Source organism: Aethalodelphis obliquidens, unplaced genomic scaffold, assembly GCF_003676395.1.
Source record: "Aethalodelphis obliquidens isolate GAN/ISIS:26980383/991018 unplaced genomic scaffold, ASM367639v1 scaffold125, whole genome shotgun sequence".
Classification (NCBI taxonomy): Eukaryota; Metazoa; Chordata; class Mammalia; order Artiodactyla; family Delphinidae; genus Aethalodelphis; species Aethalodelphis obliquidens.
In genome coordinates, this window is record NW_020838069.1 from 1,278,581 (window position 1) to 1,304,303 (window position 25,723).

General features: G+C 57.5%; 2 protein-coding genes across 2 annotated transcripts; both read right to left on the reverse strand.

The window, feature by feature from the left end:
• Nucleotides 1-1,373: 1,373 nt before the first annotated feature.
• On the reverse strand, nucleotides 1,374-13,183 carry CAMKV (CaM kinase like vesicle associated). Its single transcript, XM_027098690.1, has 10 exons — nucleotides 13,038-13,183; nucleotides 5,733-5,841; nucleotides 5,491-5,622; nucleotides 5,234-5,308; nucleotides 4,882-5,020; nucleotides 4,383-4,738; nucleotides 4,148-4,284; nucleotides 3,909-3,987; nucleotides 3,586-3,673; nucleotides 1,374-3,289 (listed from the first exon to the last, which is right to left on the reverse strand). The coding sequence occupies exons 2-10, from the start codon at nucleotides 5,825-5,827 to the stop codon at nucleotides 2,717-2,719; spliced, it is 1,674 nt and encodes a 557-aa protein (XP_026954491.1). The 5' UTR covers nucleotides 5,828-5,841; nucleotides 13,038-13,183; the 3' UTR covers nucleotides 1,374-2,716.
• Nucleotides 13,184-16,838: 3,655 nt separating this feature from the next.
• LOC113615795 (uncharacterized) lies at nucleotides 16,839-24,000 on the reverse strand. Its single transcript, XM_027098608.1, is given in 3 exon segments — nucleotides 16,839-18,079; nucleotides 18,082-21,088; nucleotides 23,293-24,000. Coding segments are annotated over 2 exon segments (3,744 nt in total). The 5' UTR covers nucleotides 20,609-21,088; nucleotides 23,293-24,000; the 3' UTR covers nucleotides 16,839-16,862.
• Nucleotides 24,001-25,723: the final 1,723 nt, after the last annotated feature.

Below are 25,723 nucleotides of genomic sequence, written 5' to 3' on the forward strand. Positions count from 1 at the left end.
GGTCCGGATTGGACGAACCCTCAGGGGCGGGGCTTAGCGGCCCACCGGCCGTAAAGAATCCTGGGGCCGAGCGCGGGCCTGAAATTGCTAGCGGTAATTCTCAGGCGGCTCGCGGGAAGACAGCCGGTACCGCAGGAGCGCAGCGTTGGATTGGCACGAAGAGCAGCTGCGCCGCCGGCCGGGCCCCTTTCTGGGGCAAGACTGGGAGTTATGGTCCCAAGCCAGAGCTGGTGCCAGGTGCGCTGGGCACGGGCTTCTCAGCCTCGTTCTCTCGGCGTAGCCTCCTCTGCACTTCGGGGGAGTCGAGAAGACCACGGCCGTAGGGGAATGGGACGACGGTCCCGATGGAGAGCGGGTCCCCTGGCCTCTGGACAGTGCTCGACCATATGGTGGAAGCCCATAGTTCCCAGACCAAAAGAACGCTCCACCCTCTCAGCCTTCCGCTCTGAGTGGTCCTAGAAAGATGGACACAGGTCCAGACACCTCAAGCTCACTCTGGCTCTATACAAGCAAAGCTTGATGATCCCTAAGTTTAGAGGTGGCAGGGTCAGTATCCTGACTTTAGTTCCTAGCTCTCAGGAGGATCAAGTTTTTCCTCGGGACTGCAGTAGGGTTGGAATTTTGGAGGCCCAGATGCTTCATAGATGAGTGGCTAACAAACCTTTTTCTTATTCCCACATCAGAGAAGTTATCTTTGGGGTCCTCTCTGAGAAAGAGCAGCATACCTGGTGAGTTCACCTGGGCTGATCTGGGCTGGAACAAGTATTCCTAGGAGTTTTCATGATTAATTATTTTTAGCAGTGTTACTCCCGTCTCCCCAGAAAAAAACCTTGTACAGAGCCCCATAATATAAAGCTGATCTGTTCCACCTGAAGTAGACCCACAGTAAAGTCCTTGGGGCCTATGTGGAAAACAAAGGTGTTGTTTACAGGAAAGAGGAATCAACACAAAGGGCAGGCTAGAATCTTTGTGTAATGCCCACCCTGCATCCACTCCCCAACCCAGGGAAGCCCAAAGGTCTCTCCCTATGGTGGATGGCACTTGGTGGGTTCCAGGTCTACGCCTAAGTTAAGATAAGGGCTCCTTGTTCAACAGGACTTGTGAGAACATAGACCAGAGGTTATTCCTCGGCACACGCCCAGCACAGTACCCACCACCCACATGGATTTCTGGAGTCCAGAGGACCTTGCCACACCATCAAGGAACACCCTGTGGCAGGGATGAACTGTACTCTCAGCCCAAGCAATCCGCATGGCACTGAGCACAGACCACTCACTACCTGTGAACCTAACTCCCGGCCTCTCCCCTCCCCATTGCCTTCCAGGGGCCCTTCCCCAGTAATATAGAGGAAGCAAAGGCGAGAGGGTGGCCAGAGGCTTTGGCAGAGTGACATTTATTTGCCAGGTTCAGCAGGTACACAGCCCACCGACCTTCATACACCAGAGCAGACCCACAGGCATGCAGGGAGAAGGGCAGGACTACCCCCAAGTGCCAAGCGAGGGCCAGGACCAGTGCAGCTGCCTGCCCAGGCTGTAGTGGGGTCTGACAAAGGGCACCTGCCAGGAGCCTCTGTTAGGAAACTGGGGAGCTTTGTTCCACTCCCTCATTCCAGCAAAAGCAACTCAGCATGGCTCAGAGGCACCTGGGCCTCTCTCCAAGCCTTGATAGAAGGGAAAGTGGGTCATAGACATAGAGGGGGTTCCTCTCTATTTTGTTGTTGAATTGAGAGAGCAGAAAATCTGCCCCTGTGAAGGGCAAACCCCGAATCAGACTATGGGACACTGCCATACAGCAGGCCCCCAGGTATGGAGAGGACTGTGGACTGAGCCTGAGGGAGCCCATGTGGGAAGAGCCAGGGGCAGCACTCCTTGTTTGGCCCAGGGTAAGGACCCAGCTAGGCTGATACACTAGGTGCTGGGCCTGCACTCTGCCCTCCCAGATCTCATTGCCACATCCTCATTGCTCCTCCTTCCCCTTACAGGCTCAGGCAGTTCAGGGCACAGGGCAACCCACTACAGGACCCAGGAGGGCAGGAAATAGAACAAGAATCTTGGGAGAGACTTCCAGGGACAAAGATGGAGGCTTCTAGCCTCCAACTCTTTCTCTTTCACTTCTGAGGACCCCCATGGCTACCAAGCAGTGCCCCCAGCCATGTGACCAGTCTTGTCTTAAAGCATACTGCCTGAGATTATAGCATTCTCTATACCAACCTGTTTCCACTCCTAGAGCAGCCCACACACCACAGGCACATACCTTCATGTGCAGGAGCCTAAGACCGCTGACAGGGCCTCGCTGGAGGACCAGCTCTCAGGGCAAGGCCACCCAATTTAGGGCCTGGGAGAGGATGGGACCTGCAGGGCCTGCCTGGGGGAATTGTGAGGCAAAAAGGGAAGGGGGAGGGGTGCAGGGACCTCCTGAGTATCCCTAGAGCAGCATCCCACAAGAAACAGAAACTGATGAAGCTAGCAAGACAGAAAAGCCACAAGGAATCCATGCAGGGGCTGGGGCTGGTCCTGCCTCTGGCCTGCCCACCACTCACACACATACACACAGGAGACGAAACTGCTCTCCTGTGGCCCCCAGACATGCCCCATGCTGGGAGGCAGGGGCAGGGGAGAGCGAGGGCATCATGCCAGTGACTCTCTGTACAGTGAGAAGCCCCTCGTCCACTCTCCCACCCTCCTGCCCATCCCCCGCCCCCCCACAGCCTGCCCACTCAGCTGGTCTCCTCCCTCCGAGACTCCTGGGCAGAGCCAGCAGCCTCTTCCCCTTTACTAGAGGGTGGAGCCTGGCCTGTTGCGCCCCCTGGGGCTGTGCTGTCCGGCTGGGCCAAAGCCGGCTCAGGGGTGGCAGCAGCCTTGGTGGCCAGTGTGGCACTGCTTTGGGTAGTGGGCATGGTGCTCTCTTCCACGGCTGGTGTGGCTCTCCCATCAGTGGCTGGAGTAACACTTCTGTCAGTGGCTGGGGTGACACTCCCATCAGTGGCTGGGGTGATGCTCCCATCAGTGGCTGGGGTGATGCTCCCATCAGTGGCTGGAGTGGCACTGCCATCTGTGGCTGGGGTGGCACTACGGTCTGCAGGGGCTACATTATCACTCTTCGTAACACCACCCACTGTGGCTGGGGTGGCACTGCCCCCAAGGGCTGGGGCAGCTCCACTTGCAGCTGTGGCCCCGCCTGCAGCCCCAGAGGTGGCAGTGTCTGTGGCTGGGGCAGACTGGGCTGCAGCCGTGCTGGACTGCTCCGGTGCCCTGAGCCGTTTCATGAGGGTGGTCACTCGGACAGCCTTCTGAAAGAAGGACAGTGGAGAGAGGCTCAGAGCGAGGCTTACAGAAGCTGGATCCATTCCTTTGCGAAGGCCAAACCCAGACCATTCCATCGTGCCCTGGCTGCCTCTGACCAACCCAGGGCCGGGGACCCAGCTGCTCAGCACACCTGCCTAAGGTAGTAGCAGTGGCTACAGCTACACCTGACGGTTGAAGAAAAGCCTGTGTGTGGCTGCAGGGGTGTGATGCAGGCAAGAAACTGTGGTGCCAGAAGGAGCACTTGGGATCAAGCCAGGAGAGGGAGCCATCCAAGCCTTACCTTCCACTTAGCCCTGGCAAAGTTCTTTTCAATCTGGGCACAGACACCATCCTTGATGTTCTTATCAGAAGCAGCATTGCCAGAAATCCTGGAAAGGGTGCAAGTGCGTCTGGATCTGAGGGGGTATGGCCTTCATGGAGACTGTGCCCAGCCCTTTTTGTAAGACCCAAGGATTACCAGGCAGACCCTCTGGGTTGGCCTGAGCTCTGGGTGTCCCTTGAACCCCAATTTGAGGCCTCAAGGATAGAGGCTGCTAGGTGTGAGGAGGACAGAGGCCAAGGGACCCCTGGCCTCTCCTCCCATCCTCCCTGGGCCCTGCTCACCACTCATGGGAAATGGCCTCTTCCGCAGTGATCCGCTGGTCTTGCTCCACCTCCATCAGCCTTGTGACCAGGTCTTTGGCTGGGGACAAAGCCAGGGAGAGGCTAGGCTTGGGCACCCCATTTCACTGTCTAGAGGTGATGAATGGGCTCGGGGATAGGATCAGAGTCCAACAGAGAAGGCTGAGAGCAGTCCCCCATGCCAACCCTTCACTCTGCCCTCATGCTGGGCACCTCCTCACCCGCCTGCGAAATGTCATCCCAGTATGGAGAGTCAAACTCATAGTCGCCAGCCAGGATCTTGCGGAAGAGGTTCTTGTCGTGGTTCTCATAGTCATCTTCCTCCACCTCCTCATAGAAAGGTGGATTCCCTGAAAGCCTACACAGGGTCCCAAGGACAGGGTTACTCAGGAAGGCCATGGACACAGACCCCCACCCCACCTGGCTGCCAGGCTGTTTGCCGGCTTATCCACTCACAGGATGTACATGATGACTCCAATGGCCCAGCAGTCCACAGGGCGTCCATACCGCTGCCGGCCTACCACCTCTGGGGCTGCAAACAGTGTCCACCTGCTGGTCAATATCAGGCCTGGCCAGGCCTTGTACCACTCACACCCATTTGCTGGGATAGGGACTTCCTTCCCCCCCCACCCACCCAGAGCCACTCCTTGAAGGCTGTGTCCCACCCTGCCCCACCCCACTCCCTGCTTGCCCAGGTACTCGGGGGTCCCACAGGGCTCCTTGATGAGGCCATTCTCTAGCTTAGCCAGGTGAAAGTCGCTGATGACAATCTTTGAGTTCTTCAACCGGTTGTAGTAAACCAGGTTCTCCAGCTGCTCCAGCCAGGAATGGCATGTGGGTGGGCAGAGGAAGAGACCATGGAACCCTCAGAGGCTGGACCACGGCCCTGAGGTGCTGCCCACCCCAGCCCCAGGCCGGCTGCCAGCTGACCCTTTGACCTGATTGCTGGCCTCACCTTGAGGTTCCTGTGCACGATCTTGAGTGAGTGCAGGTAGGCCACCGCCTCCAGGACCTGCCGCACCACGTTGCTCGTGTCTCGCTCCGAGTAGTAGCCCTGGTCCAGGATCCAGTCAAACACCTCCCTCCCCGTGGCCCTGAGGGACACCAGCCCCTGAGCCCGGCGTGGGCAGGATCGGGGGTGGGGCAGGAGCACGTGGGCAGGCTGCCTACACCAGGCAGCTGGCTGGGCAAGGCACAGGGACCTGGGACCCCAAGGGTCCAGAAGGGGGGCCTTCCCTGGCTGCAGAGAGCAGAGCAGGTAAAGACCTGGGGGACTGAGGAATCCTGGTACCCAGACCCACACTCACAGCTCCAGGAAGATAAAGTACTCCTTGCGGGTCACAAACACATCCACCAGTTGTAGGATGTTGGGATGCTTCACCCTGGCAACAGAGAGAAGAGCCAATAGATAGGGCTGGGTGAACCCCTAAGAGAGGCTCTGGTCACCACTGTGAGCCACAGCAGACTAACTGGCCAGAGGCTGGTACTACTTGAGGCCTCCGGACCTCGAAGCCCTTCCCGGCTACCTCCCCTACCCCACCCCACCCCTGGGCCGCATACTCACATCTTGAGGATGCCTATCTCGTTCTTGGCTGCCTTCCGCACCTTGCGGCCATCCCGCTTCTGGAACTTCTTGCAGGTGTGCAGCTTGCCTGTTGTCTTGTCCTTGGCCCGAAAGATCTCACAGAACTCCTCACTGCAGCCAGCAGGCACTCCACTCAGCCCTGGCTTCAGTGTGGGCTGTACTCCGCTCCCCTTTCCCCAGCCCTTGCCCACCCACCCTTGCCCAACAGACCCGGCACTCACGTCTTGATGACCTGTCCCAAATCATATCTGTCAGTCACCTCCGATGGCTGGTTATAGTTCTTCTTGTCACCCAGAGTCACACACCCAAACGGCATTGCCGGGCTCTGAGCTGTGGGCAGGATGCGGTCTGGTTCAGCTGTACCACAGCCCACTTCTCCCCACAATGTAAAGGTTGCGTTTGGGAAACCCCAACCTGTCTCAGACCAAGTCAGAGGCAGAGTCTACACCAGGAAGGGCTAGAGGGTGATCAGGCTCAGATCCAGTGCCTGCTTTTCTGGCTGTACCTCCAACCACTCAGCTTGGCTGCCCGAACTACAACAAGCCCCTGCGCTTATGAAAAATATAGTAAACTGACATATCCGTGAATCACTTCGCATTATATACAATCTAAAGAAGATTTATCAAATGATTTATTTAAATTTCAGTAATTCCACAGATGAAAGGGGCTGTATCTACCCACCCATCAGAGAATCATCTCCACGAGTCTGAAGATGCCAAGTGTTGGCAAAGATGTGGAGAACACGAGCACTGCTGGTGGAGGGCAAGTCTCCCCTTTGCTAAACAGTTTGGTAAAACTACTGAAGTCGAACATATCCTGTGCACCAACAATTGCACTACTGACTATGTACATTTGTGCAGCAGGACACTGGTACAAGAGTGCTCATGGCTGCAATATTCAGAATTGCCCCAAACTGGAAACAGCCCACATATCCATCAAGAGCAAGATGTATTGTGGTAGAGTCGGTCACACAATGGAATATTGTTACAAAACAATGGAAATGAGGAGCTACAGCTCTACGCAAGCACATGGTCAATCTCACCAATACAGTGTTGAGTGAAAAAAATACCAAATACATATAGTGGGATTCTACTGATACAGAGTTCAAAACAGGCAGAACTAACCTATACTGTTTAAGGATACAGACATACTGGTAAAATTATAAAGAAACACTAAGAAATAAACATCATGAGTCTTTCTAAGAGAAACAAAGAGGTTGTGATTGGGGGCGGGGGGATTCTGGAGGACCTATTTCTGAACCTGAGAACCACCTGAGTCGTGGTTTAACAGGTGTTCAACTTTATAATAATTTGTAAAAATGTACATACACATATTGGGCACATTCCTAGATCTTATATTTCACAATAAAAAATGTTAATAAAAATTATGGCTATCCATACTGAAGAATACTTGATAGCTATTAAAAAGCATAAAATAGATCAAAATGTGCTACTGTAGGACAGTCTCTGAAAAAAAGCAGGGGACAGAATGGTGGGTAAAGCGTGCTACACTGGGAAAAAATTTTTAAAGTTTATATGCCTGTGTACACTCACAGACTCTTTTCTGGGAGAAAATAAGAGTTCTCTTTGGGGGAAAGAATTGGGTGTCAGAGGGGCAGATTTATACCAATTGTTTATTAATTTTCTGTTAGGATTTGTACTGTGATTACTTTTACTGATTTAATAAATACTGCAGGACTTCCCTGGTGGCGCAGTATATAAGACTCCACGCCCCCAGTGCAGGCGGCCTGGGTTTGATCCCTGGTCAGGGAACTAGATCCCACATGCATGCCGCAACTAAGAGTTCGCATGCCACAACTAAGGAGCCCGCCTGCCGCAACAAAGACCCGATGCAAATAAATAAATAAATAAATAAATAAATGTTGCTTGGGGATTCTTCAGAGGGAGAACTCCCATCTGGGTGGAGAAATGAGGAAAGGCTTTGAGGAAGAAGCAGCATTAGGGCTGGGCCTTAGAGGGAAAGGATTTGCCAGGAGGCAGGAAGGGGTAATGGTCCAGAAAAGCAAGACAAGCCTGCCTAGTGCCTCACTGCCAGGGCCCGCAGGAGACCTGGACCATCAGGTCCAGGGGAGAGGCCCCTGGCCAGGGGTGGCTATTCCAGGCACAAGGATGACCACATGCAGCTGACTCCAGTAGGTTCCAGGCACTCTGGCACCCGGAGCATGGCACCCCCCGGGTCTGCAACCCTGCCAGCCCAATCCTCACCTGAGGTGCTGAGTGAACTGGCTCCAGCACCCACAGGAAAAGGCACTCACGGTCCTTGCTCAGAGGTAAACTTCAGGAGGGGAATTGGTGACAGTGTCTGGACCTTTCCAGACCTGACCCAGAGTCAGCCTCCTTAATGCCTGGTTGGTGTGACACTGGGATGATAACACACTTCACGCTGAGGCTGCATTGAAACTGCTCTGCCTCTGCTGACTGTGCATAGTCTCCCTCCACCCCGATTAGCACTTGCTATGCTAAGGGGCTGGGCTGGGGCCTTGGCTACCTAGATGCCCCCCTACCTGAAGTGACTCATAGCCACAGGGTAGTGAAGGAGAGAGGAAGCCACCACCAGAGGAGGCAGCTTGGTCAGAGGGACTCTGCCAGCCAGGGTCAAAGGCCAGGACCCACACAAGCCCCCTGGTCAGCGCTGGCTGCTGCTTGTTTCCTCCCGGGCGGAGGCTACCCACTTCCTAGGGCACCCAGTCCTGAAAGTTCTCCCTCAAATTTGCCCTCCGCTTTAGGGAACAAATTCCATCCAGGTTCTTTGGACTCAGGGAACACAAACGCATTTCATCAGTGTGATTCAAGCTAGGGCTTAAGCCATCTTGTGAGGCACTGCAGAGGCAAACAAGAGAAGCTTTGAAGATCGTCCCTGACTGCGTATCTTTGCCGCCATGGTCACAGCCCTGCTCCTGCATCTGCCGGGAAGGAGCCTGTGGCTAGAATCCCACTCTCACAGCTGAGAGCAGAGGCATGGCCACCCACCACTGCCGGCCACCCATCTCTATGCCCAAACAATCCGGGGGAGGGGGCTTGCATCAGTCCCCTCATTGGTCTTATGTGCAGCGATTCCCTTCCCAGGCTGCAATCCAAGGGCCCTGTACTGGGTGGGAGGGTTGTACCTCAGCCTACAGGTCCCCCAGGAGGGCTGGGAGGGACCTGTGTCCCAGCTCTGCCGCTCTGCTTACACCATTCCCTCTGGCAGGAATGCCCTTCCCCCAAAGCCTCCCATCAGTATCCTATTTGTCACGGCAGAGTTATTTTTAACATTAAAAAAATCAGCAACTACCTAAACAACCAACAACAGGTGACTCGCCAGCTCAACTGTGTCCATCCAATGGCAGGAATTGTGGGCACTGGCAAGGGCACTGCCCATCCTGGCCTCTCTGTGGAGCAGCCTCCACATGAGCTAGGTGCTGAGACCAGGGCTAAATCTCTTCTTTCATTGTGATTTCTGACATTATAAGGCTATTTGTGCCACAGATTGGCTGCAACGATCCTGAAGCTCCAGGCTCAAAACCACCCTTCGCTGAGGTAACTTCCACAAACTCCACCTCCACCCACCCCACACCAAGAGCTCCCTGCTCAGCCGCATGGCGTGGGAGGTTTTGTACGTGCCTGTCCCTGATCTTGGCCCAGCTTTTGGCCGTGCACAGGCACTCGTACCCGCAGGGACCCAGGGCTGGTCATGGGGGTCTGTCTCCACCACGGAAATCCGGACCTCTGCTCAGTCACATCAGCCTGGAGCCATGTCCTGAAGCCTCATGGCAGGGGCAGGGACAGATCTGTCTCCTCCCTCCCACAGCGGCCCTGATCTCAGCCAGTCACTGCCTCTCCTCACTAACCTAACTGCACTCACTTGCCTCCACCCGCAACCTGGCCCCAGGGCAAAGAGAGGAGAAAAGGGGGCCCTGCTTCAGATTAGCATCTTGGTCCCCTCCACCCCCACCCACTCTACCATCTGCTACCCACTGCTGCTGCCTAGGAGGCTGCCGGTGTGCGTACCAAGCCCCTGGCACCTGCTTGCAACAAGGGGGCCCTGGCCCCAAAGCAGGGAGGAGAAACTGAGGAACGGCTTCAAGAACAGTAGAAGGCCAGGCAGAAAGAGGGCGTGCATTTTTAACCCCCATGGCCTGGACAGCCCAGACTCAACATGCAACAATAGAGGGCTTCCCCCGCAACGACAAGGGACCTGGGCTCGGCCTTAAGTCCACACTGGGACATGGGAGGGCACAGAGGTCCCATAGCTGCCGTTTCCCTAAAGACGTGGTTCCTTCCATTCTCTGCAGAGAAACTGACTGGTGTGCACAGGGGGCGGTCCAAAGGGAGCTTGGGGGAAGTGCAGAGCCTGGGGGAGCCTCTAAGGGAGCCTGAGGGCCAAGCATTCCCTAGCTACTGCCTGCTCCTCAGGTCTGGCCCCTCAGGCAATGCTGATGGAGCCTCTGCCTTGGTAATAAAGGGTCCCCTAGGGACCCTACTGTAGCCTAAGACAAGTCTGGCCCAGGGGAGGCCCGAAAAGGACAGAGGCCAGCTCCAGAGGCCCAGGGGTCCCACAGAGAGTCCTGGCCCCTCCTCTACTGGGGTCAGCCTGATTCAAGCCCCACATTTCGTAGCCATAAACAGGAGTTACCTGGCACCCTGGTCCTCTGCCATGTGGGGCTTCAGACCTTGCAGTAAAACTAGGGAGGCCAGGGGGGGCCCAGGAGGCCTCCAGCTGCCTCCCAACAACTGTGGGCAACACCTCCCAATTTAGTGGCAGCTGTGAACACCAGCCTGCAGGCAACCCCTCCCCTTCCCTGCTCTCCTCTCTCAGGGACTGGAGCTGGGTTTCCTGATGTCATAGACATGCCTAGGCCCAAGCTCTGCCCAGCCTACCGCAGAGACCTCACCCACAGGATGCAGGACCAGCAGAAATAGAGACCTCACTCTCAGGTCTGTGTCAGGAGGCAGAGTCAAGTTTCTCGCCCACTATCCAACTGCTCTAGGTAACTGGGCAGGGGGCTGCCCTGGCTGGGCCTCAGGCTCTAGCTAAATCATGGTCCGTAGTTCCTGCTGCTGACTCTCTCCCATCTAATGAGGGCGCAGGCAGAGGGCGGGGGTGCTCTCCAGTCTCAGGGGTGGGCATAGGATCAGGTGCTGCCTCCAGAAAGTTCAGCCTTCAATAAGCAGGCAGAGCCGAGAGCCAGCTGGCCCCTTCCAGGCACCTGGGGTCCCAGTCTTTGAGCCCCTGAAGGAAAATTCACTGGGGGCCCTGCTTCCCTGTGAGCGGAGGAGGGGAAATTCAGGGAAGGCCCCAGAGTAAAGGGTTGCTATGGTGATGGAAGTTTTTTAAAAAGGAGAGGGGAGGGGAGGGGAGAGGAGAGGTGTTATTCAAATTCTCCAAGAATTCCCTGAGACTTTGGCCTGATTCCTTCCCCATGGGTTCTGTGACCCTGGTCCCCATCAAGGAAGGGGAGGTGGGGAACTGAGAGACTTTAGAAAAGAGAGGGGCAGGGACACAGAGAGACAAAGGCAGAACCTGTGATGGAAGGGGAGTAAAGAATTGACACAGTAAAAAGGATGCAGGCACAAGGACACAGGAGGGAAGGTGGGCAGGGGGTTTCAAAGGGGCCTGTGGATGCCCAGCAGAGCCCTAAGGCCTCCATGACCATGTGCTCTGCACACCTGGACCAGGAGCTGCCCCTGATGCCAGGACCTCTGAGACTGACCCCTCCTGTATTCCCCTAGACATGCACTGAACTTGGTGTGGGACAGCCGTAGCTCTGGGAAGGAGGCCAGCTGTTGCGGTCCCCTCAGAACAGTTCCTCAGCCTCTCTCCCTGTCATCACAGCAGCTTAGGTGAGGAAGGTCCAACATGTTGAAGGCACAGGCTTGGGGGATGGAAATGAAGCTTGGAGACCTGGCTGCTTCCCTTTACAGCCCCTCCTCTCAGCTGACCCAGCTCTGCCTAGACTCCCCAGCCACCCCCACCCCCATCTGCTGTCCTCTAGAGGCCTTGGGTCCCCAGGGCCTCTCTTGCAGCTCAGCCTAATTCCCTGCCACCACCGTCCCCCTCCCTGATAGTGGATCCTGTCTGAGGGCCAGAAACAGCACCCCAAGCAACCTAGAAACAGGATAACAACTGCACAGCATCCCTCCACTATGCCTCAGTTTCCCTGGATGGATATCACTGACTCTGTAGTCTTCTCCCAGGGCAAGGACTGCCCACCTGCCAGGACAAGGGCTGGAGAGGAGGGCCAAAAGCTGATATGGGAAAGGCAGCCTATGGCACCTGGGGGCGCACACCAAATGCTGTAAAAGAAAGGGAGAGAGACCTCTTCTCCACCACAGGGCCCAGCGCCTGACACGGAGGGGAGTAGAGTCACCAATTGCCCAGCTGAGGAAACTGGGGCCCAGCAGGTGCCTAAAGCTGGCAGGAATCAACTGGGAGTTGGGGGGGCAGGAAGGGCACCAGGTCTCCACGCGCGGTCCTGGGCGGGGGTCGGGGGGTGTTGCTCAAAGCCTGGGCCTTGGAGGAGGGTGGCAGGACAGGGGCTGGACTGCTGCAGACTGAGCTTTTGGTGAGGGACAGAGAGCCCTGCTCCCTGGGAGGGAACCTGGTGAAGCAGGCTCTGCCTAGCGGTGCGGACAAAAGCAGTTTGGCAGAGCTATGGGGGGCTGGGAGAGCCTAGGGTCTCTGCCAGACACTACAGGCTGGGGAAAGCAGAAACTCACTCGCTCATTGTTCACCCTGCCAGCCGGGCGCCCTGCTCCCCACCGTGCTGCCACCCTGACCCCCTTCCCCAGTGCTGCTGACTCGCCCCCGCTGGCACAGCAACACACATGCGGGAGGCACACGTGTGAGCACCCAGCCCCGCACCTCCCAGCAGAAACATGTGCGTCCCCCAGCCCCACCGCGCAGCGCTGGGTCGGTGTCCTGGACCCCCGGCGGGCCCTCGAGTTCAGGCTTGGAAGATGGATCTTGGCTAGGGGGCTGCTGGTCCCCAAGGGCTTGAGCCTCCTCCCCCACCCCGCGGCAGCCCCGCCCAGCCCCCTTCAGGTTGTCGCCCATAAAGAACTCTCGTTGTCATGGAAATTAGTGACTGCTTAGCGGGAGGGAGGGGGCCCGGGGGCAGTTGGGAGGGGCCGGAGGCAGCTCTGGGAGTCCAGAGGTACAGCTGAGCCCTCGGCCCCTACCCCCACGGGGCACCACGAATGTTGGAGGGTTAATGTTCCCACAATTAGGAGCCCAGCGAGACGGAGGTGGGATGGGCGACAAGGAGGGGAGATTGGCCTGGACTTGAGTCTCAGAGGCTTCCCTTGGGACCCCCGACCCGTCTGAGGCGATGGGGAACTTTAGCCCAACCCCGCACGCCGAGCCCTGGATCTGCAGAGCCCGCGTGCTCTGCCCCCGCCGGGACCCCAAGCCCTTGCAGCGCCCCGGCGCACTCGGCTACCCGAACCTCGAGCCAGAGACTCAATCCCCTAAGACCCCACAACGTACGTTCCGGGGGCGCCACCCCCTCCCGGGTCACCCCGCACCTGCAGCGCTGGTCGGTCACAGGGAGGAAGCGATCGCGGGTTCAGTGGGGCGCCGAGGGCTCCGGGGGCGGCGGGCAGAATCCGCTCCGGGCACGCGGGGCAGACGCGGCGCCAGCTGCAGCCACTTCGGCTCGCGAACCTCCAGCATCTCCCGCCGCTCGCCGCTCCGGATTCGCACCCCGGGCCGGGGGCGGGCTGGGGGCGGGGCCTCCCTCAGCCGGCTCCGCCCCGACCCTGGAGGAGCCTGAGCCCGGAATCTCACTCGAAGGAGGGCTGAGGATGGGGTGGCAGCAGAGAAGGTGAGCACTGGCCTTCCCGGCCCCGGCCAGGCTTTCAAAGGCTCCCTTAGGCCCTTGGACTGACCGGGCAACAAGGACCGGAGGGGCCTTCCCATGCCCATTGTAGAGGGTGCGGAGTAGAAGGTGTGGGGAAAGCCTGAGTCCTGGAGCTGCACAGGAGTGTCTTGGCAGGTAGTAGTCCCCAGGGGACTGGCGTTCTGCCCAGCTCCCAAAACCTGACCCAAAGAGCGGAACCCACTTAGAACCAAGTGGGCAGTTGCTAGGGCAAGCTGTGCTACAGACAGGCCTCCCCTAGCTAGTAAACACACCGGGGTGTGTGTGCGCAAGTGAGGGCTCCAGACCTTGGTGGCAGAGTCTTCTACCCATCCTCCCCTCCCCTCCTGCAAGGTCCCATCCAGGGTGGCTGGCTCAGCCTGCCCCCTCCTGTGTGGCACTGAATTTCTCAAGCTCTAAAAGTTACCTATGACATGGCATAGACTCTGCTTTCTTGACAGTTTAATCACCCTCGAACCCTTCCTGAACAGCATCACTACTGGTGGCCTGGGCTGGGATATGGGAATACAAGAGAACTACAGCACCATGGTGCCCCACCAGACGTGGCCCCTGACTGGAGGAGGCTGAGAACTGCCGGGAAGAGCCTCTGAAGGAAGTCCTTGGCCATTTCTCTGTCCCTTGTCACAGAGGCACATGGACCAAATGCTTGCCCCGCCCCACCACAAGCCTTGAGGCCAGTATCTGAAGGCCAGACTTAGGCTTCTCTGTGCCTGAAACTGGGCTCCACCCAACCAGAACCCTCTCAGTGAGCCTTCTGACCCCATCCTGGGTGGGGTCATCTCCAAACCCCTGGCCATGTTGAGTGAGTCTCTCCTGGATGGTTCCCCACAGCTGCTGACAGGAGTGACTGCCCAAGTGAGGAAGTTGGAGCTCATGCTGGGGCTGGAAGTCTAGCCTGGGAAATGACTGCTCGAACAGGACCCCTCGATATCTTTCTCCAGAGGGGGTGTCGAGGAGCCCTTCACATCCTTCCCTGGTTTGGTCATTGCTTCCAGGCCAGGTGGGTGTCACCTCTGGGCTCCCTGGGCTCTGGGTGGTCTCATTCATGGCACCAACTCCACCACTGGGTAGGAATCTCCTGGTAAGCTGGGCATCTGCAGGGCAGAGCTCTGAGTCTCATCTCAGTATGCTAAGTTCATGTCTGCAGAATTAATGAATGGCCTGGCACTCAGTCTTTCCTGCTGTCTGCCCACTGTCATTGAAACAATGGTTCCGTGTGTTGTATGGTGCATCTGATCCTCGGCTTGCTGACCCCACACGTGGTACACACATTTTCTGCCTTTCCTGAAGATCATGGCTATCCAGGCACAGAAAAGCTGGGCCAAGGAGAAGCTGGAATGTGGGGGATTTAGAGGCAGGGGAAGAGGTGGCTCGCTAGAGCCCTGCCTCCTGCTGGCAGTGCTCCACGTCTTCTTGGTCCCGTGCACACTCCATGTGCCTGTGGGTGAGCACGTGGCAGGGTGTATGTGCACACGTGTGATTATGTCTGTGTGTGTGTGCTCTTATGCCAAAGGAGATGGCAACAGCACAGTGTGTGCAGCGGTGCCCAGGGGCACATGTGTTTGCATTCTGTGTCCACCCAGGCATGCTTGCTTGCATGTGCACATGGACGCTGTAGCTAGCTAGTCCCTAGAGCCACTGGTCCTCTTCCTACCTGGCACAGGCCTCAGGATCGTGGGGGCTGACTTACAGTGTGAAAGCTGGACATGGGAAGAGGGTGGACCATGGACCATGCCCAGGGGTGGGTGGGGGCTGTGATGACCTTATATCATTGGCCATTTATAGTCTCTCCACGAAGGGCAGCCCCTCACTCTCAGGTGTGTGTGGGGATAGCCAGGTCTTTGCCCTTTGTGGAGAGGACAACCTAAGACGAGAACCCAGGGTTGGGACAGGGGCATGGCTTGTCCCTCAGCTCCCAGCCAGAGGGGCACCAGCAGGGTAGGGCTTCAGTGTCTTTTTTTTTTAAAGAATTTATTTATTTATTTTGGCTGCGTTGGGTCTTCATTGCTGCAGGTGGGCTTTCTCTAGTTGCGGCGAGCAGGGGCTACTCTTTGTTGCGGTGCATGTGCTTCTTGTTGCGGTGGCTTCTCTTGTTGCAGAGCACGGGCTCTAGAGCGCAGGCTCAGTAGTTGTGGCACATGGGCTTATTGGCTCCGTGGCATGTGGGATCTTCCCAGACCAGGTATCGAATCCGTGTCCCCTGCATTGGCAGGCGGATTTTAACCACTGCACCACCAGGGAAGTCCTGGCTTCAGTGTCTTGGCTTCAACCTCCAGCTGCCCTCCAGGCAGGAAGTAGCAACACCAGGTGAATTCTTCTTCTCAGCTCTTCCAGGCCATGGAAGACATGGACCTTTCTTCCTACCCCCACTATTCAGAGCCAGACAAGGTCAGGGGCCGTGGCTTCTAGCCACTCCCCTGGCCAGAGGGACAGCGGGAGGCCCTTTAAAACAGAGTGGAGTTTGGGACAAGAGCAGGGCAGTTGGCACTGGCATTGCCCCATAGCCTCTATGAAGATCTCCTGACGAGGCCTTTACCCTGGCCACCCTGTGGGCAGAGGCTGCCCATCTTGGGAGGCACAGGAGGCGAAGGGAGCCCAAAGTTGACAGTTCTGGCTCCCACCAAAACTAGATAGTCAGAGAGGCAGGATAAGGTGTGAGTCTCCACGTCCTCAGAGACTACAAAGCAGGCCAGAGCCTCATCCCCCAGCTCAGGTTGTATCTCCCACCCAGGATTCAGGATTTATCAGCCCCCCACCCTGATTTCCTGCCCCAGGGAACCAAAGGCCAGCACTCCTATACCTTCATATTCTGACTGGCTGACAGAAGCACCTGCCAAACCAGCATAGAGCTCCAGCCAAGGTTCTGACTTTAGGAGGTATCTGCATTATCAGGCCAGCTCCCCCAGGAAGCCCAGACTCTGACAGGGACCCTCCTTGGGGGTAACAAGTGCTCCAGGGCCCCAGCCATCTGTAGAATTGTTTGGCTGTTGTCAATGTTGCTGGCCTCAGCGCCCCGTAGAGGGCCCAACATGGGGGAAGGCAAGCAGTCTTTTCCTCTGGAGCTAGGGGAGGGGGCTGCCCGCCCCCATGACTCACTCCAGGCTGTGTGGGTTATTACATTATGTTTGAAATTGCCATGGCAACGAGCTGGCAATCAAGGGTAATTGAGCTTGTCGCCAGGGCAACAGGGCAAAACCCACAGCTGCCACTCTCTGTGGTTGCCCTTGGGGTGCAATAAAGGTCAGGCTAGACCAGGGCCAATGTCAGCTGTGGGGCTGTGGGGCTCTCTGGAAAGGATAGGATTGCCAAGGCCCATGGAATTCCAGTGTGTAGAGGCAGGGTATGCCTTGGCAGTGCCAAGGGCCCCATCCCTGACCACATGCCTGGATCCCTGCCCTTCCCTCCACCACCCTGTGCCTAAAATATGCCACAGTGGTCAAAAGAAGCAGAACCAGAAAGAACTTTTATGTGCTCACAGATGGTACTTATAGATGGCCCATGGGCCCTCCTCCTCGTACTCACGGTGGCTGAGCTACAGGCTCTGGAAGGAGTCCCGGGACGCCATGATGGAGCCTCCAAGCCAAGCAGCAGCAGCACGGTGCAGAGAGCCCAGCACAGTGGCACCGGGGCCCAGCTCCTGTCTCAGGCACTCAGGAAAGCCACTCAACAGGGTGCCGCCACCGTCCAGCACCACACTGGCCAGCAGCTGCTCCTGCTGCTTGGCCTCCAGCCGGCTGATACTTAGGAGGGCTAGTTGTGGAAGGCCTGGCTGATTGAGGCCTAGAATATTGGGCTGGAAGAGGGCCTCGGGGCAGCAGAAGCACTCAGAGCCCAGTGTGATAACCTGCTTGTCTGCAAGCAAAAAGTCCACCCGGGCCAGGGCCTGGGCACGGGCCATCTCAGCTGTCATGTCCATGGGCACATAGCAGCAGGCCTCTTCAATCTGGTTGACCAGCCATGCCTTGAACAGTGACTGGCCACCTGCCGGCAACAGCTGAGCCAGGTATTCAGTGAGGTCAGCACCCGCCACATCCAGCCGGTAGGTGTCAAGTGGGGCCAGATCCCCGGTGATGATGGGTGCCACAGAGGAGGTGCCATGGCCACTGCCCAGCACCAGCCCAGTGGTCCGCCCATAAGCATAGAGTGCCAGCAGGGCCTGATGCACTGTCTGCATGGCTGGCACATGGAAATGCTCAAAGAGTATTTCAGCCACCTTTTCTCGGTTCGTGCATGGTGATGTGGGTGAGTCCGCCACAAGCACAGCCAGCTCCTCGGGCTGCACACCCAGCCTGCAATAGAACAGGTGCTGCCACAGCACCTCCAGTGCATCCCAGTCAGAGACCACTCCTCGATTCAGCACCGAGTAGGAACCCTCTCGGTTCTCAGGCACTGCGTACCTGGGCTGGCCGTGGACTGGATGCTGGAGCAGGTGGATGCGTGAGCGCAGCACACTGCGGACGTGGTCCTCTCCAGCCAGTCCACATTTGGTGAAGCCTGTGCCTGTGTCGATCACCACAGATGCCATGTCCTGGTAGGGGTCCCGTGAATGGCGGCAGAGCACTGGGGACCGTACTGGCAGAACATCCATGGTGGGCACCAGCTCACAGCAGGCCCCTCGGAGAAGGCCAAGCTGCGCGACCACTGGCGAGTGTGTAATGTCCTCAGCTGTCAGCTTGAACCGGGGGCCGTGGGCAAGACCTTGCAGCCAGGACCAGGTGTGGTGAATGTGAGCAGGGAAGGCTGCTCCTCCCGCTCCCTGGGGCAGCTGCCAGCTTGCCAGGATGAGAGCCGATGTGAGCTGAAGCTTTGACCAGCACTGACACCAACATTTTCTCTGCTTACATAGACACAGGTCTCCTCAGGGGCCGGGGTCACCCGAAGTACCCCCACATGGGTAGGCGGGCCCAATGGCTCACCTTCCTGGCACAGGGTGGAGGCCTGACCAGGGTCCCTAGTGGTGGGGGGACCTCTTGAGAGAGTGGGCTCATTGGAGATGGGGGGTTCTTGGGAAAAGGGAGGCTGCCTAGTGAGAGAAAGCTGCCTGGCAATAGGGGCTCCAGTGAGAGGGGCCCGACCAGGAAGTGGGGGCTGCTTGGTGGAGGGGGCCTGCTCAGCTAGGGGTGGCTATCCAGAAAGGTGGGTCTGCCTGGGAAGGGGACGCTGCTCTGCAGAGGGAGGCTGACCGGCCGAAGGGGGCTGCCGGGAAAGGGGATGCTGCTCAGCTAGTGGGGGCTGACCACAGAGTGGGGCGTGCCCAGCACCTTTGACCTGAGGGCTGTCAGGGTGAGCAATAACGACCTCTTTCTGATTGTGGTTGCCTACATCCTCCTGGAGCAGGGGTCTGGGCACCTGCTGGTTTTTGGCTGGTGGTACAGGCTCTGGGGTCAGCTCTGAGTTCATCCACTGCAGTTTCTTGGCCTGGACCATAGAGGTGTCCTGCATCCTGGAGGCATCCTGCATCCAGATGGTGTGACTAGTTTCGGTTTTTTCAGCGTCAGGTTTGGACCAGCCAGGATCATAGGCATGGCTCAGTATCCTCTCTCCAAATTGGAGGGGCATACCCAGTGGAACATGCCCAGTGAGCATCCCCATCCTGATGGGTGTCTCAGTACCAGGGGAGCCTCGTGACTCCAGGTTGAGCCTGGCCTCTTTGGGAACCAGGGCCACCTCTCGGTAGCTTCCAGATGAAAGGCTGGAGGGCACAGGGCTGGACACCATGGGTGTGGTGGACCAGAAGCTAGAGCCGTCACTGTCAGGGGAGAAGATGGGCATGGTCAATGGCCGGGTGGACAACGTATTTTCAGAGGCACAGATGGATGGGTGGCTGGGCATGAGGCCCACCAGCACTGCCCTTGAGCCCATGGGGTCATGGCACAGCAGCCCCGTTCTGGTGTTGCCCGTGGCCATATCAAACACCAGCACACGGTCTTCCACAGCATCCCGGAGCTGGCAGGTAGGGGCACTGGAGGGGGGTATCTGCATGGCTTCCTTGGGAGGCTGTACTGTGGGGGAGTTGCGGCAGGTTACTTGGTAGGCAGACGGCGGCACATTGGAGCAGGTGTTGCTGCAAGCATTGAGGGGCTGCTGACCTGGCTGAGAGCTGCAGATCTCCTGGTTACCCCGCTTGGACTTGGGGGTTTCTGGAGGCCCTGAGCCCGGTTTGGGGCTGCCTGGCCTGGAGGTACAGACCATGGGTTTCTCCACTTGGTTCTCAGGCTGCCTTGGTAACACCGGCCTTTGGGCAACCTCGAGCTCCTGGGCCTGGTCTGGGGACTCTTTTGGAGTGCGTGCTGGGGTGGCAGGCTCATCCTGAGAATGGAAATTCACTTTGTCCTGGCAGGATGTGACCCCTTTGGGAGACTCCAACTGGATAGACCATTGGTTGCCACATTTCCTGGGCAAGAGGTCTTGGGACAGGCCCTTGGTGATGGCATTGGTATCCATCAGGTGGTCAAGGTTGCAGGTGTAAGATTCAACTGCTGCTGACATTGAGATTGTATCCAGAGCTGGAGTATTTGCCTGAGTTGGAGTTGGAGTTGGAGGAGCCTGAGCCGAACATGGGCACTGGCCCTGGCCCTGAGCTTGGGCCGGAGCCAGAAGAGGACCTTGGGCTGCAGCTGAGCCATCCTCCCCTGAAAGAAAATACGGTAGTCACCGGCTCTTCCTAATGCCCAATGGGGCTATCTGTTTGGGGCTGCAGGGGCCTTTGCCCCAGCCTACTAGGACTTTAGCTGGAGCCTTGCCCTCCCCCGCCATCTGCACCTGAAGCCGGGAACAGCAGAGTCCGAGCTGGGCCACATCACTGGTGCGGTCACCGTGCCTGCACACCGGTAGGGCCAGGGTCCTGTTCTCTGTGACGAGATGTGTTTGGGCTCCCGCGATAGAGCCTGGAAACGAGCTAGTGGAGGAGAGTCTCAGGGAATCCTCAGAGGCCCGCTCACAGCCACATTGGGAGCTAACCTCAGCAGGGTCCCAGAGTTGCTGGTGACTGGGCTCGTGTGTATGGGCCTGGGAGGCTGAGCCATAGGACCCATCAAGGATGGCCTCGGTGGACAGTGACAACCCCTGCCTCAAGTATACAGATCCTGAGCTTATCCATGGTCCCTGGGACCCTCTAGGGCCACCGCCCAGCTGCTGGCTGCCAGCTGAGGGGTGGCCCTGGGAGCCCGATGGATCAGGGCCCCCCACTTTCTTGTGACTTCCATAGTCCTGCTCCATGCCCTAGGTGCCCTGCCCCCACTTCGTTGCCATGTGTGGCAACCCCACACATCACAGCCCCCAGTGACCTGGGGGAGGGTGAGAGAGTGTGGGAAACCAGGGGCCCCACCCCCCTGAGGAATGGGGGCCTGCCCAGGGAATCTTGAGAGGTAGAAAGGCCAAGGGACCCCAGTGAATTCTGCCAACCCTAGACTGGCCTCCTCTCTCCTTGCCAGCCAGGTGGCCACTCTGCCCAGGCCAGCCCTAGAGGGAGGGCAGTGCTCCTAGAGGCGAGAGCGTGTATAAGGCCAAGGGAAAAAGGTAGGCAGGGGAGATACTGAGGAAGCCCCTGGGTTCCCAGTTTACCTCAGATGCCAGACTTGGCTCTTTCTCCCCATTTCCCACGTGGCAACTTGAGACGTAAGCCCTGACCCAGGGATGCAGTTCCAAGTGTGTGACCCGAGGCCCCTGTGGGGGGCAAAGCCCCTTCACCACTCAGTCCTGCGAGGCAGAAGTGGGTGAGGGGCCCAGGCTCAGGCTCTAACTCCCCTCCCCCATGTTCCCCAGCTCCCGCTCCAGGGACAGCAGCTCCTTGGCAGTCTCTCTGCTCCAGATGGCTTTCCCCTGCCTGTGCCTCACAGAGCCCCCTCCCCAGAGTCACATGTCCTTGAGGCCCAGGACCAGTATCCCACAGAGGTGGGGATGGGGACGACACGGGTGGGAGTGGGGCCTCTGCTCAGAACCCTCAAGTCAGAATGTTCTAGCCCTTGTCATATTGTGTCAACTTCACCTTGGCCAGAAGGGGGGCAGAACACTGGGCATAGGGCTAGGCCACCAGTGGAAATTACAGGATGGGCACAGTGGGGACACAGTGGTTAGGGGGCTGTCCACACAGTGGGCACAGGGCTGGCTACACAGTGCGGGTATGGTGGGTGCAGAACTGGGTACACATTGGGTACAACTGCATACGCAGTGAGGACAAGTTGGACAAAGGACTGGACTTGGGTAGCACACAGAAAAGAAAGCTATTAGACGAGGTGGGCAGTCCTACCCTCCATTTTGTAGATGGGCAGAGGGTCAGGGAGGAGTGGGACCTGCCTGGACAACCAGCCGAGGCCCAGATGTGCCCTGCAGCCACAGAGGACAGGCCTAGTTTGGGGAACTGACCAGTGCTACAGGCCTGAGTCTGGAGGTTCTGACTGGGGCGGGGTCAGACCTTCCTCCTTCCCCCAGCTATGAGCTCTGGGCCTCCTCCCTCTGTCCTCCAGGGCTATCCTTTCAGGCCTCAGTCTTTCTACCCAGGAAACAGGTTTGTGGAGAACGAAGCTGTAGTCTCGTCCTCTGAAGCGGTGTGTTTTCACAGAAGTTAAAAATAGTGCTTACGGTTGGCCATGGAGTGTGAAGCGATGTGACCAGGGACCAAGGCTAGCTCTGTGCTTCGTCTGCACCTTCCTGACTCGGCACTGGGCAAAGCCTGACGCAGCCATGTCTCAGGCCCCCGGACCCCCTCCCCCTTCCCCAGATGCTGCCTTCAGTTAAGAATGGGGATAGATGTGGCTGGACACTGCTGCTCACCACACACTATGGCCCAGGAAGGTGACAGAGCCCAAGGGTCTGTGGTCTGCACATGTGTGCATTCACACACACATACTTGCTGAACACTATTAACTTCATTAATCTCTGGCCCCAAGCAAACTGTTTTTTAATTTTGTTTTGTTTTTCCCCATGACAGAGATGCTAGTAGCAGCCTCCTGTGGTTGTGGGAGGGCTGGAGAAGCATGGAGGGAGGCCCTGAGTCCCTGCCTGTCCGACCACTGAGCCATCCCCCGACTCCTGCGAAAGTGAGGCATAATTCTCCCTTTCCGGGCTGGAGTCCTCATGAACAACGGATCTGAGAAGGGTGTGCCCCACTAAGGAAAGACCAAAGAAGGCAGCCCGGAGAGAGGAGAAAGCTTTTCCCACCTGGGAAGCAAACACCCCTTATAGCAATAAGAACAGTGACTGCTATTGACTGGGCCCTTCCTCTGTGCCAGGCAGTGCTGAGCACTGTAACCCAGCCTCACAGCAATTCAACAAGAGCCGGGTGCTGTCACCCTTATTTTATAAATGATGAAATCAAGGCACAGGGAAGAGAGAGAATTCACAGAGGTTGCAGCTAGTGAGTTGTAGAGCCAGAATCCGAAGCCAGGCCACCAGGCTCTGGACCCACACTTCAGGAAACTACAATGCCATCACAGGTGTCATGCGCAGGGCCACGTTGGCATGGACCCTGCTGGAGGGGAGCCAACATGCCTCCCTTCCGATTGCTGCAGCCCCAAGCCCCCACCCAAGCTGTAACCCACATGGCCCTGTTCCTCCTCCCAATAGCTTAGCAGGTGGCTCAGGCATGGGAGGGGGCATTTTCCTGGGGGGCACTAAGCCAGTGCCTCCCAGGAAGCTGTCAGTACTGAGTAGGGGCTAGTTACATACCCTGTGGGACCTGGCTGAGTCTCTTGTATTCAGAATTCTTGGCCTGCTGAAGCCCCTCTGCTTTATCCAGCTGAGGGGAGGGGCAGCAGGCAGTTAGAGAGGATCCCAGGCTGGGCCCCTTCTACCTAGCCCCCTCCTGCACCCACTCCTCATCCCCCCCATCCCCTCCCCCCTCATCAGGCAGGGACATTGCCCCTGTACCCCTCCCCCAAACATGTTTTTAAATAGTCTCTCACCAGGAAGAAGGGCATCCAATTCTATTTCTGATTCTGGAAAGTGAGGAGGGCCAACATGTTACCATGGCAACCTAGAGAGCCCCTCCCCCAGGCTGAGCCCATTCCCCAGGCTGAGGGCTGTCTGGGATGGAGGGGCCAGGAAGCAACAGGAAGGAGCTCAGTCTGAGGGCGAGGCCATACAGAGGCTCCTCTATGAGGGCGGGTTCCAGCACTGCCTCCCTTCACACTTCACCTGACCCGCTCCGGGCAGGCTTGGGGGAGGGCCCCAAACCCTGTGGAGAGGGTCAGACTTCAGAAGATGGGGACAGTCACCTCACTCTGAGAAACCCTCCTTCCCAGTGGATCAGGCTGGAATCCTCCTACCTAGGAGAACTTGAGGGTGGTGGGCAGGAAGGGCATCAAGAGGAGAGGCACAGAAGGCCCCATTCTACCTCATGACCAGCCAAGTCTCCCAGACTTGCTTCTCCAACACAGACATATTTTGGGCTCTGTTGTGCTCTCAGGTGTCAGCTCTGTCAAGTCCCTGGCCCTGCACTCTTCCAGTCTACCTGCCTTCCCCTCCCTGTACTCTGGGAAGACTCGACATCTCCAAAAATCTAGGATCAAAAGGAGCCTTAGGGACTTCCCTGGTGGCGCAGTGGTTAAGGAATCCGCCTGCCAACGCAGGGGATATGGGTTCGAGCTCTGGTCCAGGAAGGTCCCACATGCTGCAGAGCAACTAAGCCCGTGCGCCACAACTACTGAGCCTGCACTCTAGAGCCCGTGAGCCACAGCTACTGAAGCCTGCGCACCTAGAGCCTGTGCTCCGCAACAAAGAGAAGCCACCGCAATGAGATGCCTGTGCACCGCAACAAAGAGTAGCCCCCGCCCGTCGCAACTAGAGAAAGCCCACGTGCAGCAACGAAGACCCAACGCAGCCAAAAATAAATAAATAAAATAAATAATTAATTAATTAAAAAGGAGCCTTAAAGGGCTCCCAGTGCAGCTAACCACTTGATAATGGAGTGAAAAGCAATGCCTGTTTCCCCAGAGGTTCATCTCTGCCTACTGTCCAAGGGCTCAGACACCAGCCCTCTGTCCCAGAGGCTGCACGTGGGTAGCACTTAGGTCTGTGGAGGGAGGGCACTGCAGGTAGGAGCACAGCCCAAGCAGAGGCAGGCTTCTGAAGAGACCCACAAGGACCTTGTGATCGACACTCTCTGGGTCCTGATGGGAAACCAAAGCCCCCCAGGAGGAAGGCTGTACCCTCTGTCTGTCTCTCAGCTCTACACCCAGCACTCTGTCTGTGTTTTCCTCTCCACCCTGTGAACTCTAACTTCCTGCTTCCCTGGAAGTCTCTCCTGTTCAGGGTGCACCCATTCCACGGAGGCAGCACCATGTTTGAAGGAGCTGGCACCTTCTCCCTGCCCCGCTGCTTCACCCCAAAGAAAGGCAGTCACAGTGCAGAAAACCCCAGTCCTAGAGGAAACTATGGCAGGGTGAGGGGTGATAATCCACTCCTCATCTGGGATGTGAAATGCAGAACCTGAGAGTGCAGGAGGACATGGCTTTTGAGCTTTAAGGCACAGGGAAATTTAAATAACAGATGTTTAAACAACCTTCCCTGCAAGCCATGGTGCAGTGACCCCTCTGCTGTGATGTGTTACAGCTTAAAAATAGCCCACAATGAACTGCTCTGAGCTCCAATTGACTCAAGCTTACGTAACTCTGCGTGAAAGATGGCCAGCCGCACCAGCCAGGAGGGAGGACAAGAGCACTGGCACCCCCCTGACTGCTGTCCACAGCTGGCTTAGGGGCTGCGGCCAGCTCCTCACCCTCCCTGGGAGCAGCCTCCCATCCAGGAGCCAGCAGCAGGGAGTGGGGGGAGGAGGCAGGACTTCATGCCTGGCAAGAAAGACCTCCAACCACACCTGTGAAGGGGATGTAAGGAAAGCTGCCCTCCCTCAGGGTCCCTGAGGAACCCGGGCCCAGTGGAGGGTGGGGGCGACTTTACGAACAGATGGCTGGGGCTTCCCTGGTGGCACAGTGGTTGAGAGTTCGCCTGCAGATGCAGGGGACACGGGTTCGTGCCCCAGTCTGGGAGGATTCCCACATGCTGTGGAGTGGCTGGGTCCGTGAGCCATGGCCGCTGAGCCTGCGCGTCCGGAGCCTGTGCTCCGCAACGGGAGAGGCCACAACAGTGAGAGGCCCGCGTACCGCAAAAAAAAAAAAAAAAAAAAAGAACAGATGGCTGGACTTCCCTCTTCCCTGGTGGTGCAGTGGTTAAGAATCCGCCTGCCAATGCATGGGACACGGGTTCGATCCCTGGTCCGGGAAGATCCCACATGCTACGGAGCAACTAAGTCCGTGCGCCACAACTACTAAGCCTGCACTCTAGGGCCCGCATGCCGCAACTACTGAGCCCGTGTGCTGCAACTACTGAAGCCCGTGC

Excerpts from the sequence above, each read along its gene's own strand:
- CAMKV (XM_027098690.1), bottom strand. The coding sequence starts at position 5,827 with ATGCCGTTTGGGTGTGTGACTCTGGGTGACAAGAAGAACTATAACCAG. Across the intron at positions 5,309-5,490 it reads GAGATAGGCATCCTCAAGAT|GGTGAAGCATCCCAACATCC; the intron begins GTGAGTATGCGG and ends CTCTGTTGCCAG. Across the intron at positions 4,285-4,382 it reads GGAGTCATCATGTACATCCT|GCTTTCAGGGAATCCACCTT; the intron begins GTGAGTGGATAA and ends GACCCTGTGTAG.